The 18499-nt window shown below is 47.9% G+C and overlaps 1 protein-coding gene across 6 annotated transcripts in view; it reads right to left on the minus strand.

The window, feature by feature from the left end:
- Nucleotides 1-18499, minus strand: part of LOC144772688 (uncharacterized) — a 554957-nt gene that overhangs the window by 341579 nt on the left and 194879 nt on the right. For all 6 annotated transcript variants that reach the window (XR_013599822.1, XM_078657156.1, XM_078657158.1 and 3 more), the window contains exon 4: nucleotides 493-617. Coding sequence is in view for 5 of the 6 variants with exons in the window: in XM_078657156.1 (XP_078513282.1) it covers nucleotides 493-617 (125 nt within the window). In the remaining variant the exon portion in view is untranslated. The remainder of the gene's footprint in view (nucleotides 1-492; nucleotides 618-18499) is intronic.

The following is an 18499-nucleotide window of genomic DNA, read 5'->3' on the forward strand; positions in this document are numbered from 1 at the left end:
ACTTTGAAGGCTGTTAAGAATTAAAGATTAGTCGGTGGACACTTCAAATCATGATGACAAAAACAAACACACATGCACGCACACACAAAGTGTCTTATGTGTGATCAATTTTAACTGTGCCATAATAAATGCATTATTATTTTACTTTTATTGTAAAATATGACTGAATGAGAATGTAGCACAACAGCCCTGAATCTAACAAATATGTACGGTTGAATCACACTGTTGTACTGACTCAGATTGTGATTGTTGTATTGACTCAACATGCAACATTGGCTATACTCATGCTGGATTTCGATATAACCAGACTAATGCAAAAATGCTTCTTTCTGATGTTCTCTTCTCTACAGTTAAAAAAACGCCAATACTTCTTAAGCGAATGTCTGTCCTGTCTTTGCACCCTGAATTATCCTCCAGCATTTCCAAGTTAACTTAGTGATGTTAAGCAACAATAATGGATATAGAATAGATTTCGCAAAATGGCTTACATACCTCGCTCTTGATTCCACTCATGAGCATTTCCAAGCTTTTTTCCAACAAAGTTATAGCCATCACGCTGACGAAAAAAGTCATCTGTGCTTAAGACTGCGCCTTCAGGACTCTTGTCAAGCAAGTCACTATCAACAAACAAAAAAGCAAACAGTTAAATAAAAGTTAGTAACCTAAAGGGTTAGCTGTATAAAAACCACACATTCATTCAGTCCCAAGCAATCGTTCATGCAGGTAACAGACATCTGTTGCACGTTTTGCTTCATCACAGAGAAGGGCAACGAAACAACCAGGTAGCCATGAAGAAGGATATAAGTTGAGAGAGAATTTTAAACAACACAAAGCCATCTAACTGAAAGGAAGAAGACCAAAAAACCCTAAGTGATAAAGGTACTATAGGGGTTTATAGCTTTGACCTTTGGGCACACTACATTAATTTATATTTTATATAGGAAATATTCCCAGACCTAATTTGCTTGCACGTCCACTACTCTTCTTCATATTTCACGAAGGAAGACAAATAAGAGGATCGTAGAATTCCAGTATAAGTACGCATGTCAACATGTGTATATTTGATATTAACCCATTCTGTGCTCCTGTCGGCCAACAGCTGACGGGAGCACTCCCTCCCTGGTGCTGCGAACGGCCGTCTCAGTCCCACTCACTCTTTAGAACGCTTGCACCGTGGCAGAATTGCCGCCGCGGTTAAGGCGTTAAACAGTTAACACAAATTACGCAGAATGTATGCACTTGTTTGTAAATTGTATCAGCACAAAGTTCACATTACTACAATTGCTAACGTTTAAACTTACCCAAAAACTTGATTTGAGAAAGATTTTGTTCTTTCACCAGCATACCTTTTTTTGTTTTTTTACATCTTTATTTTCCAGTTTTAATACACAAGAAGGAAACAATATTAGTGCGGTGCATTGTCAGGCGTTTCATCACATAGCAATAACCAGCATAACTTTCATACCAAGTGGTCACATTTTAATTTTATTTACTTTTTCAATACCCATTCACTTGATAAAAGCGGTAAAACATAATAAGTAAACCTAGAAAGTTTTACAGTTTAAAAAAATAAAAAATAAAAACGAATTCAGAAACTAGTCGTTTATGTAAATCACCAAAATGCCTTTATTCAAGATTCTTAAAAAACAAAAACCTAAGCAATACAGCTAAAACTTTGAAAGAAAATGTTATGGACCAACTTACTTTACTGCATACAGGTATGTCTATGAAAATAGTGTATTACTGTTCCAATTACACTTTTTGTTATAATTCATCATACAGTAGTCTGCTTCTGAGTAAAGCACATTACCTCATACTCTATATGTCGCGGAATGTGCAGTCCTCAGAAGTATCTAGCACTCCAGAAAAATCTAAAATACTGTAAGGGAAACTAAACATAGCATGAATTTTACTGCTGGAGCCTACAAAAGAGTTGCGCTCATGGAATACTTTGTTGGCTGTCAAACCAATATTGGATTATATATTCTCTTATTTTGCGACAATACACTTTGCACGAGCAAAGCAATCTAGCTCATCCAGAAATGGCTGGTGATTGCATGTATACATGGGTGTGAGCTCCCTTCATTCATAATCTTCATGGAGGTCGATTCTGAAATAAGGGACAGTGAAAAAATTGCAAGCATAATTTTGTACTGTGGGGTCTAGTCATGCTGAAAAAAAAAACCAAGCATTTGCAGTGCAATAGGTCTCGCATTAGGAAGCTTTGAGCTATTGGTCTTGTAAATGACATTTTTTATTTTTGTGTTGGTTTTGAAAATAGCGAAATTAATAGCTTTGTCATTTACAATGCCAATACTTTTAACTTTTGCAAATGTGACACCTATAGCATTTGTAATGCAACATGTTTTGTATTTACGTGACTCAGATGTATTGATATTACAAATAACAATGGCTTTTAATTTTTTTAAATAATTAATACTTAAAAAAAAGTTATTGTAATTTATAATGGCAATAGCTTAAACTTTTGTAAATAACTTTTGTGAAGAATATGTCCAGTGTATTTTATTGTGATGAAAATCCAAGACCGGAAGTGAAATATTAACATCTTTTTGTGACATTTGTAATCAAGCTTGAAACATTGAGAGAACATATTTGAACCAGTTGTTCTTGAATGGTTGCACAGATTGATGGTGTGGTGGCGCGGAGTGATGTTGTGGTGGCGACAAATGATTCTGTGGCGTTCAGTCATGCTGTGGTATCGCGTAGTGATTTTGTGGCGCCCCTGAGTGATGCTGTGATGCCCCTGAGTGATGCTGTGGTGGTGCGATAGAGTGAGGGCGATAGATAGCTAGAGTGAGGGCGATAGATAGCTAGAGTGAGGGCGAAAGATAGATAGAGTGAGGGCGAAAGATAGATAGAGTGAGGGCGAAAGATAGATAGAGTGAGGGCGAAAGATAGATAGAGTGAGGGCGAAAGATAGATAGAGTGAGGGCGAAAGATAGATAGAGTGAGGGCGAAAGATAGATAGAGTGAGGGCGAAAGATAGATAGAGTGAGGGCGAAAGATAGATAGAGTGAGGGTGAAAGATAGATAGAGTGAGGGTGAAAGATAGATAGAGTGAGGGCGAAAGATAGAGTGAGGGCGAAAGATAGAGTGAGGGCGACAGATAGAGTGAGGGCGACAGATAGAGTGAGGGCGACAGATAGAGTGAGGGCGATAGATAAATAGAGTGAGGGCGATAGATAAATAGAGTGAGGGCGATAGATAAATAGAGTGAGGGCGATAGATAAATAGAGTGAGGGCGATAGATAAATAGAGTGAGGGCGATAGATAAATAGAGTGATGGCGATAGATAAATAGAGTGAGGGCGATAGATAAATAGAGTGAGGGCGATAGATAAATAGAGTGAGGGCGATAGATAAATAGAGTGAGGGCGATAGATAAACAGATAAATAGAGTGAGGGCGATAGATATATAGATAAATAGAGTGTCGGCGATAGAGTGAGGGTGATAGATAGACAGATAGAGTGAGGGCGATAGACAGATAGAGTGAGGGCGATAGACAGATAGAGTGAGGGCGATACATAGATAGCTAGATAGAGTGACGACGATAGATAGCTAGAGTGAGGGCGATAGAGTGAGGGCAATAGATAGAGTGAGGGTGATAGATAGATAGATAGCTAGATAGATAGAGTGAGGGCCATAGATAGATAGAGTGAGGGCGATAGATAGAGTGAGGGAGATAGATAGATAGCTAGATAGAGTGAGGACGATAGATAGCTAGAGTGAGGGCGATAGATAGAGTGAGGCAGATAGATAGATAGATAGATACGATTGATAGAGAGTGAGGGCGATAGAGTGAGGGCAATTGATAGATAGAGTGAGGGCGATAGAGTGAGGGAGATAGATAGAGTGAGGGCGACAGATAAGAGTGAGGGCGATAGATAGAGTGAGGGCGATAGATAGAGTGAGGGCGATAGATAGAGTGAGGGCGATAGATAGATAGAGATAGATAGACAGATAGATAGATTGATAGATAGAGAGTGAGGGCGATAGATAGAGTGAGGGCGACAGATAGATAGAGTGAGGGCGATAGAGTGGAGGGCGATATATAGATGTGTGTGGTTGTGTGTGTGTGATTGTGTGTGTGTGATTGTGTGTGTGGTATTGTGTGTGTGGTATTGTGTGTGTGGTATTGTGTGTGCGTGGTATTGTGTGTGCCATTGTGTGTGTGAGGTTGTGTGTGTGCGGTTGTGTGTGTGTGTGTGGTTGTATGTGTGTGGTTGTGTGTGTGGTTGGTGTGGTCGTGTGTGTGGTTGTGTGTGTGTGGTTGTGTGTGTGGTTGTGTGTGTGGTTGTGTGTGTGGTTGTGTGTGTGGTTGTGTGTGTGGTTGTGTGTGTGGTTGTGTGTGTGGTTGTGTGTGTGGTTGTGTGTGTGGGTGTGTGTGTGGGTGTGTGTGGGTGTGTGTGTGGGTGTGTGTGGGTGTGTGTGGATGTGTGTGGGTGTGTGTGGGTGTGTGGGTGTGTGTGGGTGGGTGTGGGTGGGTGTGTGTGGGTGGGTGTGTGTGGGTGGTTGGGTGTGGGTGGTTGGGTGTGGGTGGTTGGGTGTGTGGTTGGGTGTGTGGTTGTGTGTGGTTGTGTGTGTGGTTGTGTGTGTGGTTGTGTGTGTGGTTGTGTGTGTGGTTGTGTGTGTGGTTGTGTGTGTGGTTGTGTGTGTGGTTGTGTGTGTGGGTGTGTGTGTGGGTGTGTGTGTGGGTGTGTGTGGGTGTGTGTGGATGTGGGTGGGTGTGGGTGTGTGGGTGTGTGTGGGTGGGTGGGTGTGTGTGGGTGGGTGTGTGTGGGTGGGTGTGTGTGGGTGGTTGGGTGTGGGTGGTTGGGTGTGGGTGGTTGGGTGTGGGTGGTTGGGTGTGTGGTTGTGTGTGTGTGGGTGGTTGGGTATGTGGTTGTGTGTGTGTGGTTGTATGTAGGTGTGTGTGGTTGTGTGTGTGGTGATATGTGTGTTTGTATGTGGGGTTGTGTGTGGGGTTGTGTGTGGGGTTGGGTGTGGTTGTGTGTGTGTGGTTGTGTGTGCGGTTGGGTGTGGTTATGTGTGTGGGGGGTTGTGTGTGTGTGGTTGAGTGTGTGGTTTTGTGTGAGATTGTGTGGTGTGGGGTGTGTGGTTGTGTGTGTGTGTGGTTGTATGTGTGTGTGTGTATGGCTGTATGTGTGTGTGTGCAGTTAGAGAAGGATGTATGTGGAAGAGAGCAGCAGATCAGCATAGCAGAAGAGAACAGGGAGTTAAAGAAGGAGGCAGTGGAAGGGAACAGCAGATCAGCACGGGAGAAGAGAACAGGGAGTTGGAGAAGAGGCGGTGGAAGGGAACAGCAGATCAGCACGGGAGAAGAGAACAGGGAGTTGAAGAAGGAGGCGGGTGGAAGAGAGCAACAGATCAGCACAGGAGAAGAGAACAGAGTTAGAGAAAGAGGTGGGTGGAAGAGAGCAGCAGATCAGCACGGGAGAAGAAAACACGGAGTTAGAGAAGGAGGCAGTGGAAGGGAACAGCAGATCAGCACGGGAGAAGAGAACAGGGAGTTGGAGAAGGGGGCGGGGTGGAAGAGAGCAGCAGATCAGCATGGGAGAACAGAACAGGGAGTTAAAGAAGGAGGCGGATGGAAGAGAGCAGCAGATCAGCACAGGAGATGAGAAGTGAACAGGGAGTTAAAGAACGAGGTGGGGTGGAAGAGAGCAGCAGATCAGCACAGGAGAAGAGAACAGGGAGTGAAAGAAGGAGGCGGTGGAAGAGAACAGCAGATCGGCACAGGAGAAGAGAACAGGGAACTAGAGAAGGAGGTGGGTGGAAGAAAGCAGCAGATCAGCACAGCAAAATAGAACAGGAAGTTAAAGAAGGAGATGTGGTGGAAGAGAGCAGCAGATCAGCACAGGAGAAGAGAACAGGGAGTTAGAGAAAGGGGCGGGTGGAAGAGAACAGCAGATTAGCAAAGGAGAATAGAACAGGGAGTTAAAGAAGGAGGCAGGTGGAAGAAAGCAGCAGTCAGCACAGCAAAAGAGAACAGGGAGTTAAAGAAGGAGGAAGGGTGGAAGAGAGCAGCAGATCAGCACGAGAGAAGAGAGGGGAACAGGGAGTTAGAGAAGGAGGTGGGTGGAAGAGAGGAACAGATCAGCACAGCAGAAGAGAACAGGGAGTTAAAGAAGGAGGAAGGGTGGAAGAGAGCAGCAGATCAGCACGAGAGAAGAGAGGGGAACAGGGAGTTAGAGAAGGAGGTGGGTGGAAGAGAGGAACAGATCAGCACAGCAGAAGAGAACATGGAGTTAAAGAAGGAGGTGGGGTGGAAGAGAGCAGCAGATCAGCACGAGAGAAGAGAAGAGAACAGGGAGTTAGAGAAGGAAGTGGGTGGATGAGAGCAGCGGATCACCACAGGAGAAGAGAACAGGGAGTGAAAGAAGGAGGCAGGTGGAAGAGAGCAGCAGATCAGCACAGGAAAAAAGAACAGAGTTAAAGAAGGAGGCGGGTGGAAGAGAACAGCAGTTCAGCACGGGAGAAAAGAACAGGGAGTTAAAGAAGGTGGCGGGGTGGAAGAGAGCAGCAGATCAGCACGGGAGAAAAGAACAGGGAGTTAAAGAAGGAGGCGGGGTGGAAGAGAACAGCAGTTCAGCACAGGAGAAGAGAACAGGGATTTAAAGAAGGAAGCGGGTGGAAGAGAACAGCAGTTCAGCACGGGAGATAAGAACAGGCAGTTAAAGAAGGAGGCGGGTGGAAGAGAGCAGCAGATCAGCACAGGAGACGAGAAGTGAAAAGGGAGTTAAAGAAAGAGGTGGGGTGGAAGAGAGCAGCAGATCGGCACAGGAGAAGAGAAGAGAACAGGGAGTTAGAGAAGGAGGTGGGTGGAATAGAGGAACAGATCAGCACAGCAGAAGAGAACAGGGAGTTGAGGAAGGGTGGAAGAGAGCAGCAGATCAGCACGAGAGAAGAGAAGGGAACAGGGAGTTAGAGAAGGAGGTGGGTGGAAGAGAGGGACAGATCAGCACAGTAGAAGAGAACAGGGAGTTAAAGAAGGAGGCGGGTGGAAGAGAGCAGCAGATCAGCACGAGAGAAGAGAAGAGAACAGGGAGTTAGAGAAGGAGGTGGGTGAATGAGAGCAGCGGATCACCACAGGAGAAGAGAACAGGGAGTTAAAGAAGGAGGTGGGGTGGAGGAGAACAGCAGATTGGCACAGGGGAAGAGAACCCGGAGTTACAGAAGGAGGCGGGGGAAAAGAACAGAAGATCAGTCCAGGAGAAGAGAACAGGGAGTTAGAGAAGGAGACGGGGTGAAAGAGAACAGCAGATCAGCACCAGAGAAGAGAAAAGGGAGTTAGAGAAGGAGGCAGATGGAAGAGAGCAAAAATATCATCACAGGAGAAGCCAACAAGGGGTTAGAGAATGAGGCGGGGTGGAAGAGAAGAGCAGATCAGCACAGGAGAAGAGAACAGGGAGTTCGAGAAGGGGCGGGTGGAAGAGGGCAGCAGATCAGCACGGGAGAACAGAACAGGGAGTTCAGGAAAGAGGCGGGTTGAAGAGAGTAGCAGATCAGCATAGGAGAAGAGAAGAGAACAGGGAGTTAAAGAAGGAGGTGGGGTGGAAGAGAGCAGCTGATCAGCACAAGAGAAGAGAACTGGGAGTGAGAGAAGGAGGTGGTGGAAGGGAACAGCAGATCAGCACAGGAGAAAAAAGAGAGTTAAAGAAGGAGCGGGTGGAAGAGAACAACATATTAGCACAGGAGAAGAGAACAGGGAGTTAGAGAAGTAGGCGGGTGAAAGATAACAGATCAGCACAGTAGAAGAGAAGCGAACGGAGTTAAAGAAGAAGTTGGGGTGGACGAGAGCAGCAGATCAGCACAGGAGAAAAGAACAGGGAGTTAAAGAAGGAAGCAGTGGAAGAGAACAGCAGATCGGCACAGGAGAAGAGAAAAGAACAGGGAGCTAGAGAAGGAGGCGGTGGAAGAGAGCTGCAGATCAGTACGGGAAAAGAGAACAGGGAATTAGAGAAGGAGGTGGGTGGAAGAGAGCAGCAGATCAGCACAGCAAAAGAGAACAGGGAGTTAAAGAAGGAGGTGGGGTGGAAGAGAGCAGCAGATCGGCACAGGAGAAGAGAAGAGAAAAGGGAGTTAGAGAAGGTGGTGAGGTGGAAGAGAGCAGCAGATCAGCAGAAGTTAACAGGGAGTTAAAGAAGGAGGCGGGTGGAAGAGAGCAGCAGATCAGCACGAGAGAAGAGAAGAGAACAGGGAGTTCGAGAAGGAGGTGGGTGGATGATAGCAGCAGATCAGCACAGGAGAAGAGAACAGGGAGTTAAAGAAGGAGGCGGGGTGGAAGAGAACAGCAGATCGGCACAGGAGAAGAGAACCGGGAGTTACAGAAGGAGGCGGGGGAAAAGAACAGCAGATCAGTACAGTAGAAGAGAACAGGGAGTTAGAGAAGGAGGCGGGGTGCAAGAGAACAGCAGATCAGCACCAGAGAAGAGAAAAGGGAGTTAGAGAAGGAGGCAGATGGAAGAGAGCAAAAATATAATCACAGGAGAAGGCAACAGGGGGTTAGAGAATGAGGCGGGTGGAAGAGAAGAGCAGATCAGCACAGGAGAAGAGAACAGGGAGTCAAGGAAGGAGGCGGGTTGAAGAGAGTAGCAGATCAGCATAGGAGAAGAGAAGCGAACAGGGAGTTAAAGAAGGAAGTGGGGTGGAAGAGAGCAGCAGATCAGCACAGGAGAAGAGAACAGGGCGTGAAAGAAGGAGGCGGGTGAAAGAGAACAGCAGATCTGCACAGGAGAAGTTAAAGAAGGGGGTGAGTGGAAGAGAGCAGCAGATCAGCACAGGAGAAGAGAACAGGGAGTGAAAGAAGGAGGCAGGTGGAAGAGAACAGCATTTCAGCACAGGAGAAGAGAACAGGGAGTTAGAGAAGGAGGCAGGGTGAAAGAGAACAGCAGATTAGCACATGAGAAGAGAAAAGGGAGTTAAAGAAGGAGGCGGTGGAAGGGAACAGCAGATCAGCACGGGAGAAGAGAACAGGGAGTTTGAGAAGGAAGCGGGAGGAAGAGAACAGCAGATCAGCATGGGAGAAGAGAACAGGGAGTTAGAGAAGGAGGTGGTGGAAGGGAACAGCAGATCAGCACAGGAGAAAAAACAGAGGTAAAGAAGGAAGCGGGTGGAAGAGAACAACATATTAGTACAGGAGAAGAGAACAGGGAGTTAGAGAAGGAGGCGGGGTGAAAGAGAACAGCAGATCAGCACAGTAGAAGAGAAGCGAACGGAGTTAAAGAAGGAGTTGGGGTGGACAAGAGCAGCAGATCAGCAGAGGAGAAGATAACATGGAGTTAAAGAAGGAGGCGGGTGGAATAGAACAGCAGTTCAGCACAGGAGAAGAGAAGAGACCTGGGAGTTAAAGAAGAAGGTGGGGTGGATGAGAGCAGCAGATCAGCACAGGAGAAGAGACCAGGGTGTTAAAGAAGGAGGCGGTGGAAGAGAGCAGCGATTAGCACAGGAGAAGAGAACAGGGAGTTAAAGAAGGAGACGGGGTGAAAGAGAACAGAAGATCAGCACCAGAGAAGAGAAAAGGGAGTTAGAGAAGGAGGCAGATGGAAGAGAGCAAAAATATCATCACAGGAGAAGCCAACAAGGGGTTAGAGAATGAGGCGGGGTGGAAGAGAAGAGCAGATCAGCACAGGAGAAGAGAACAGGGAGTTCGAGAAGGGGCGGCTGGAAGAGGGCAGCAGATCAGCACGGGAGAACAGAACAGGGAGTTCAGGAAAGAGGCGGGTTGAAGAGAGTAGCAGATCAGCATAGGAGAAGAGAAGAGAACAGGGAGTTAAAGAAGGAGGTGGGGTGGAAGAGAGCAGCTGATCAGCACAAGAGAAGAGAACTGGGAGTGAGAGAAGGAGGTGGTTGAAGGGAACAGCAGATCAGCACAGGAGAAAAAAGAGTTAAAGAAGGAGCGGGTGGAAGAGAACAACATATTAGCACAGGAGAAGAGAACAGGGAGTTAAAGAAGGAGGCGGCGTGGAAGAGAGCAGCAGATCAGCACTGCAAAAGAGAACATGGAGTTAAAGAAGGAGGCGGGTGGAATAGAACAGCAGTTCAGCACAGGAGAAGAGAAGAGACCTGGGAGTTAAAGAAGAAGGTGGGGTGGATGAGAGCAGCAGATCAGCACAGGAGAAGAGACCAGGGAGTTAAAGAAGGAGGCGGTGGAAGAGAGCAGCGATTAGCACAGGAGAAGAGAACAGGGAGTTAAAGAAGGAGGCGGCGTGGAAGAGAGCAGCAGATCAGCACTGCAAAAGAGAACAGGGAGTTAAAGAAGGAGGCGGGTGGAAGAGATCAGCAGATCAGCACAGGAGAAAAGAAGAGAACAGGGAGCTATAGAAGAAGGCGGGTGGAAGAGAGCATTAGATCAGCTCGGGAGAAGAGAACAGGGAGTTGGAGAAGGAGGTGGGTGGAAGAGAGCAGCATAACAGCACAGCAGAAGAGAACATGGTGTTAAAGGAGGCGGGTGGAAGAGAGCAGCAGATCAGCACAGGAGAAGAGAACAGGGAGTTAAAGAAGGAGATGGGGTAGAAGAGAGCAGCAAATCAGCACAGGAGAAGACAACAGTGAGTTCGAGAAAGAGGCGGTGGAAGAGAACAGCAGATCGGCAAGGAGAAGAGAACAGGGAATTAAGGAAGGAAGCGGGTGGAAGAGAACAACATATTAGCACAGGAGAAGAAAACAGGTTAAAGAAGGAGGCGGGGTGGAAGAGAGCAGCAGATCAGCACAGGAGAAGAGAACAGGGAGTTAGAGAAGGAGGCAGAGTGGAAGAGAGCAGCAGATCAGCACGAGAGAAGAGAACAGGCAGTTAGAGAAGGAGGTGGGTGGAAGAGAGCAGCAGATCAGCAGAGGAGAAGAGAACATGGAGTTAAAGAAGGAGGCGGGTGGAAGAGAGCAGAAGATCAGCACAGGAGAAGAGAACAGGGAGTTAGAGAAAGAGGCGGGTGGAAGAGAACAGCAGATTAGCACAGGAGAAGAGAAGAGAACAGGGAGTTAGAGAAGGAGGCAGGGTGGAAGAGAGCAGCAGATCAGCATGAGAGAAGAGAACAGGAAGTTAGAGAAGGAGGTGGGTGGAAGAGAGGGAGGGTGATACAGCTGATCGTCTCCCTATCCCAACTAGACGACCACCCAGACAATTTGGCAAATTGCCTTACGAAAATCTATGGCTGGATGTGTGAATCATCACTCAAATTAAACGGGTCGAAGACCGAAGTGATGCTCATGGGAAAGCAATGGGTGACCATCCCCCCATCAGCCTGGCCAGACGTGTTCGGGGAAATTCCCACCCCGAAAAAAGAAATTAAGACCCTAGGAGTCTGGCTAGAACCCGAGCTCTCAATGAAAACACAAGCGGCCAAAACTGCAGGAACCTGTTTTGGGCTTATGCGCACCACCCGCAAGATTCTTCCCCTACTCCCGCCCACCTCCAGAAAACTCCTAGTCCAAGGGCTAATTCTGTCACGGTTGGACTACAGTAACATGGTTTACCTGGGTGTCCCAGAGGCCACCTTGGCTAAAATACAACGAACACAGAACGCTGCAGCCCGACTACTCATGAACCTTCCCTCCAGAGTGTCAGCTAAACCTGGCATCAAAGCCCTGCACTGGCTCCCGGTGCGTCAAAGGGTGGAATTCAAAGCCATGTGCACGGCTTACAAACTGATTAATGGAGCTGGCCCTCCGATTCTCAGCGACCTGGTAACTCCTTATATAGCTCCCAGATCCCTGCGGTCCGAGAATGAACATCTAGCCAACATCCCCAAATTTAAAAAGACACGCACTGGAGGCCGACGCTTCTCTGTGAAAGCTTCCACCGGATGGAACTCACTCCCCCGTACCCTCAGACTGGAACCCAGCTATCTTATTTTCAGAAAAAAATTGAAAACACTTCTATTTCCGAAATAACGTCCCCCCCTTTTCTTTTGTTTTTTTTCCTCCTCCATCTCATCTGGATATCCAAATCATTACAGCGCGGGGATGCCTTCGGGTCACCAGGCGCTCTACAAGTCGTTAAAATAAATAAATAAATAAATACAGTGAGGGCGATAGAGGGAGGGAGGCAACTAGATAGAGGGCGTAAAATAGAGGGAGGGCAATAGATAGAGTGAGGGAGGGCAATAAGAGTGAGGGAGGGCGATAGAGTGAGGGAGGGCGATAGAGTGAGGGAGGGCGATAGAGTGAGGGAGGGCGATAGAGTGAGGGAGGGCGATAGATAGATAGAGTGAGGGAGGGCGATAGATAGAGTGAGGGAGGGCGATAGATAGATAGAGTGAGGGAGGGCGATAGAGTGACTGAGGGTGGTAGAGTGAGTGAGGGCAGTAGAGTGAGTGAGGGCGGTAGAGTTAGGGTGGTAGAGTGGTAGAGTGAGGGTGGTAGAGTGAGGGCGGTAGAGTGGGGGCGTGAGGGTGGTAGAGTGAGGGCGGTAGAGTGGTAGAGTGAGGGTGGTAGAGTGGGGGGATAGAGTGAGGGCGTGAGAGCGGTAGAGTGGTAGAGTGAGGGCGGTAGAGTGAGAGTGGTAGAGTGAGTGCAGTAGAGTGAGGGCGGTAGAGTGGTAGAGTGAGGGCGGTAGAGTGAGGGCGGTAGAGTGAGGGCGTGAGGGCGGTAGAGTGGTAGAATGAGGGCGGTAGAGTGGTAGAATGAGGGCGGTAGAGTGGTAGAGTGAGGGCGGTAGAGTGAGGGCGGTAGAGTGGTAGAGTGAGGGCGGTACAGTGAGGGCTGTAGAGTGGTAGAGTGAGGGCTTGGGGGCTGTAGAGTGGTAGAGAGTGCGGTAGAGTGAGGGTGGTGGTAGAGAGGGCGGTAGAGTGAGGGCGGTAGAGTGAGGGCGGTAGAGTGGTAGAGTGAGGGCGGTAGAGTGAGGGTGGTAGAGTGAGGGCGGTAGACTGGTAGAGTGAGGGTGGTAGAGTGAGGGCGGTAGAGTGGTAGAGTGAGGGCGGTAGAGTGAGGGCGGTAGAGTGGTAGAGTGAGGGCGGTAGAGTGAGGGTGGTAGAGTGAGGGCGGTAGAGTGGTAGAGTGAGGGCGGTAGAGTGAGGGCGGTAGAGTGGTAGAGTGAGGGCGGTAGAGTGAGGGTGGTAGAGTGAGGGCGGTAGAGTGGTAGAGTGAGGGCGGTAGAGTGAGGGCGGTAGAGTGGTAGAGTGAGGGCGGTAGAGTGGTAGAGTAAGGGCGGTAGAGTGAGGGTGCTAGAGTGGTAGAGTGAGGGGGTAGAGAGGGAGGTAGAGTGAGGGCGGAAGAGTGAGGGCGGTACAGTGGTAGAGTGAGGGCGGTAGAGTGAGGGCGGTAGAGTGGTAGAGTGAGGGCGGTTGACTGGTAGAGGGAGGGTGGTAGAGTGAGGGCGGTAGAGAGAGGGCGGTAGAGTGGTAGAGAAAGGGTGGTAGAGTGAGGGCGGTAGAGTGGTAGAGTGAGGGCGGTAGAGTGAGGGCGGTAGAGTGGTAGAGTGAGGGCAGTAGAGTGGTAGAGTGAGGGCGGTAGAGTGGTAGAGGGAGGGCGGTAGAGTGGTAGAGTGAGGGCGGTAGAGTGGTAGAGTGAGCGGTAGAGTGAGGGCGGTAGAGTGAGAGCGGTACAGTGGTAGAGTGAGGGCGGTAGAGTGGTAGAGTGAGGGCGGTAGACTGGTACAGGGAGGGTGGTAGAATGAGGGCGGTAGAGAGAGGGCTGTAGAGTGGTAGAGAGAGGGCGGTAGAGTGGTAGAGTGAGGGCGGTAGAGTAGTAGAGTGAGGGCGGTAGAGGGGTAGAGTGAGGGCGGTAGAGGGGTAGAGTGAGGGCGGTAGAGGGGTAGAGTGAGGGCGGTAGAGTGAGAGCGGTAGAGTGAGAGCGGTAGAGTGGTAGAGTGAGGGCGGTAGAGTGGTAGAGTGAGGGCGGTAGAGTGGTAGAGTGAGGGTGGTAGAGTGGTAGAGTGAGGGCGGTAGAGTGGTAGAGTGAGGGCGGTAGAGAGGTAGAGTGAGGGCGATAGAGTGGTAGAGTGTGAGCGGTAGAGTGAGGGCAGTAGAGTGGTAGAGTGAGGGCGGTAGAGTGAGTGCTGTAGTGTGGTAGAGTGAGGGCGGGAGAGTGGTAGAGGGAGGGCAGTAGAGTGGTAGAGTGAGGGAAGGTAGAGTGGTAGAGTGAGGGAAGGTAGAGTGGTAGGGTGAGGGCGGTAGAGTACCCACAGAGTAGGATCTCTGGTCAAGGGCACTTCTGCCTGCTGGCCAGGTTAATTTCAACATGGTAGAGTCAAACATCACAGAGGGCTCTGCCAGTCCTGACTTTCTGGATGTAGTGTGAAGTCAGTAAAGAAGATCCTGGCCACAAATGAAGCAGCAAGACCTAGCAGGGAAGAACCCACCTGTTAGAGCTATTCACTGGTCAATTCTGGCACTTGTGACTATCTCACATCAGCTCTTCTGAAAAGAGCCCAATAGCTGGTAATGCAAACTTTGAGAAAGCTCTTTTCTGTAGGTTCAGTTTGTTCTTTACTTCAGTACAAATGGGCGTAGGTTGTAACAGCAAGCATTGGGGGCAGTGCGGTTATCTAAAGGTGGGGGGCGTGCGGTTATCTGAAAGAAAATATTACTATACAAAAACAGCCTTTCGGCAACCAAAAATAAAAAAGCATTGGTAAGACCAATAGGGCTTGCCTTTTGCACCCACTGGCTTTGCTAATGATTGTTGCAGATGCTGTTAAGCATCAGCAAAATGCTTTACAGCGACGCTGTAGTGCATCGGCAAAAAAAAAAAAAGCAAAGGTGAGATGATGCAGCTGCTGTTGCTAATCACGGCATGACACAGGCGCCATATACCATTTTCTTTTAACTGATTGGTCTTATATTACAGACGTCACGTACTTCGGCAAAGCGAGCAATAGTGTTATTGATGTAGTGGAGCTAAATGGCAGCTGTTGGACCTTCCAAATAAAAAAGTGGGGAAAAACATATGATTGTGAGGGTAGGACATCAAAGGGGAATGGGTTTGAAGGGAGGAGGGATATAAAATGAAAATAAAGTCGTGGGTGAAGTGAGTGGGACAAAGAACACACAGGAGAGGCACCAAGAGCACAGGGGTCAGCCAGTGTTGAGAGGGAAACAGCACACTAAGACACAATGGAGGGAGCTGGAAAACACATACACTCAAGGGGTGCTGAAAGAAAAACAAAATAGTTTCCTAAATGTTGACAGTAAAAGAATACAAGACATCCAAACAAAAGATGGTAAAGATACTCCTGGGAGAGACAAACAGAAGAAGGCGAAGACAAGTCATCCAATAAGAAGCAAGCAATTTAGGGTGATCAGCTTGCACTACTTGGTAAAAGAGACCTCCTAAAATAGAGCGGCCGTGAAAGTGATCGATGGTGAGACGGCCGGCTGTGCGGCCGTAAGAAGTGCTTTGAGGTGGGGGAGGGGGAGGGGCAGTTTTGAGAGGCACACAGAGACAATGGTGGGTGCATGGTAAGGAGAACAAGCTCTCGGCCTTGCTGTGGCGGGGCGGGGGAGCGCATTTGTTTGAAGTCTGATGCGGGAGTGGGGGAGTGCATTCGTTTGAAGTCTGATGCCGGGTGAGCATTCCTTTGAAGTCTGATGCCGAGGCCGATAGTGTTTGATGTGCACGCGCCTGAATCACATGAACTGTACGTGATCAGCAGCTAGGTAGACTTTTCGGACCTCTTACTATAATCTCAACAAACAAGCATTGCTAAAGCAATGCTGTAGGTCGAGACCTAAAAAGAGGGGTGTGGAGGGATAATTTTACCTGCATGACGCGCCACTCTGGGTCCTGCGCAAAAGAAGGTGGACCAACCCCAATGGAATTCACCCCCTCGAGTGGATAGGGGACGAGCTACTCGTGCCCAGTCGGGAAGGCTCACAGGCCTTAGGAGGGAACCCCTGAGAAACGGGCAGGTCGAGGATATACACATTTTTAAGGAGATTTATGTAGGGGAGACCACACTGAATGAGAACTTTAAGGTATCAGCTATGTACATTGAGCCCCCACCACCATGCCTGAAGGACGTGGGTGCAGAATACGGGCAGGTATAAGCCCAACAGACCCACACACGTGGCAGAAATAGGAACTGGGGAAAGGCACTGAATACTGAAGATGTAAACAAACTGGACCCAGACTGGCTTCAGCGTCCCGAGAACCTGATAAACTGGACAGAATATTAGTAGCAATAACAGAGATTAGGAACGTGCTAGAAGTAAAGGTGGATGCTGTTCCAGTGGATCTTGAGGGAGGACCAGTGAAGACTAGCAGAAAGAGCCACCAAAATAAAACCTCTCTGCAGGATTCCAACCAAATACAGTCCGTTTTATGGAGGGAAGAGCTAGGGGGCACGGAAGGAAGTGCCAAGATCAGTAACATCTGTATTATAGAACAGCCAGATGGACCAGAACCCCAACACGTAGTGCTATATATAGAAAAGTGACTGTCCACAGAGGTGGCAAAACTTCTGAACCTTCGGGTTAGCTATGTGATCCTACATGTTGCCAGAAAAGCATTGATGGGTGTAGAGTTATGATCTTCCCAGATTACACGCTACTGGTGCAGCATCGGCGTTCATCCTTTCTTGGTATGAAGCACAAACTGAGGGAACGCCCTCTTGTTTGTGGCATAACTCGAAAAAAGCATTGGTAATGCCAATAGGTCTGGCTTTAAAGGAATGGTGTATGCTATTATGAGCATTACCAGTACATACCATGGGAATGGATATATATTTGTGTGGAAGCACTGCATAATAATATTGGTATTGGTTGAAACATCAGGTGACAGTTGCACTGTCAGGCCACACCTAAAAATCCACGTAGGTTAATGACTGCCCTTATCCCATCTGTACTGCTGTCAGAGAAAAAACAACATAAAGTATCTAGTTATACAGACAGTTTAATAGCATTCCAATCTCAAGTGTGCACCCCTGAAAGTTCAAACTCAGATAGCTGGATAAAAACTTGTGTAGCACAAGCATTTTTTTAGGTGGAGGCACACGTCTGACCAATCAAACCATGAACTCTTGGCTGCCAACATGTGGGTGGAGACACAACTTCTCTCCTGGTGATTCTCACACAATTGTCTGGCAACCACAGCGCTATCAAGCCAGACCACAATAATGATGACCCAACTTCTTTACTCAACTGGAGGTGGTTTGGGTCTGAACAAAATAGTATAGATCTGGGGCGAAGAGGTCTCTTGAAATCAGTTAGCACAGCAAGCCTTAAGACATTAGAGAAGGAGAAATCATCCTGGCAATCAAAAACATTCCAAATCACCATCTGCTCCCCCCCACCCTTTGCAGACACAGAAAGAGATGAGGGCTGCCGCATTAAAGGGCTCAGTAAAGCCATTCACCTCCTGTGAACAGATTCCGAGGAACAGATAATTAATCCACAACATGCCTGGAAGTAAAATGGCAGATCTGCCCATCATCACCCCAAAAACTGCAGAGGACTTGTTGGCACCTGATCTTGGAAAATATGCGTAGCATAGAAGTATTGACACACCCTATTCCTCTACCTATAGCCTCCAGATCCATTTCTTCAGGTATTGCGCTTGTAGCTTGCACTCACAAGGACTGGGATACTGCCATTCACCACTGAGACATGGGGTTGGCCTCCATGATTGACCCGGTCAAAAAGCCCTCACCTGGGTATAGTAACCATACACTAGTTGACAAACACAGCAATTCCATTCAGGTCTAGAATGATATATTGGTTATTTTGGAATAAAAGCAGGGGCAACAGATGGGAGCGTATGTTAATACCCCATGGTGAGAAACACTAACCGGCTCCTTTTACTTTGTGCCGGTGTGGATGGCAATGAAGAGTGCATTAAGTGTACTACTGTACAGTTGTATGTTGGAATGGGTGAGTGTTATTTCTGTGTCTGGGGACTGGGAGATAAGGGATGGTTGAATCAAATCAGGAGGCACACAAATTAAAAGATGCTCTAACTCTTGCAGCTGCATGCGGGGAAAGGACAATCAACAATGGCTGCACAAGATGTATGGGGATAGTAACAATAGAGGCCAGGAATGATTAAGAACTATGAGTCGGTAATCTTCTTAAATGGATGTCTGGTAACGTGCACAGATAATAAACAACAGATAATAAATTTTTTCCTCAAACGCAATAGGCTCATATAGCCTTCATTCAAGGAGCCATTGACAGATACTGAAGAAGCACAACTGCATCGTAAGGTGGAGGGGTCAGACACATTAAACAAGTTATTCCTATTATGCTTAGGTATTCCTTGTGTGGGTGAAGCCTTGGGTACCGGTTAAACCGGACTCTGAAATTTTGAAGTGAGAGGGTAGATGTGCACTAGTGCAGAGCAAATTAGATGATACTCCAGTGTTACTGGGCAGTATGTATGCCAGCAACACCAAGTTACCAGCCTTATTGTCAGGGAAGCTTGCAAAATGAGAATATCATCCTTGGTTTCTAGGAGGTTTTCAATAGTGTAACTGACACAGTTTTAGACTAGTTGCACCATCCCATTCCCCAATAGTCCTAACTAGACACAATGCTAAGTCACTAAA

Source organism: Lissotriton helveticus, chromosome 8, assembly GCF_964261635.1.
Source record: "Lissotriton helveticus chromosome 8, aLisHel1.1, whole genome shotgun sequence".
Taxonomy (NCBI): Eukaryota; Metazoa; Chordata; class Amphibia; order Caudata; family Salamandridae; genus Lissotriton; species Lissotriton helveticus.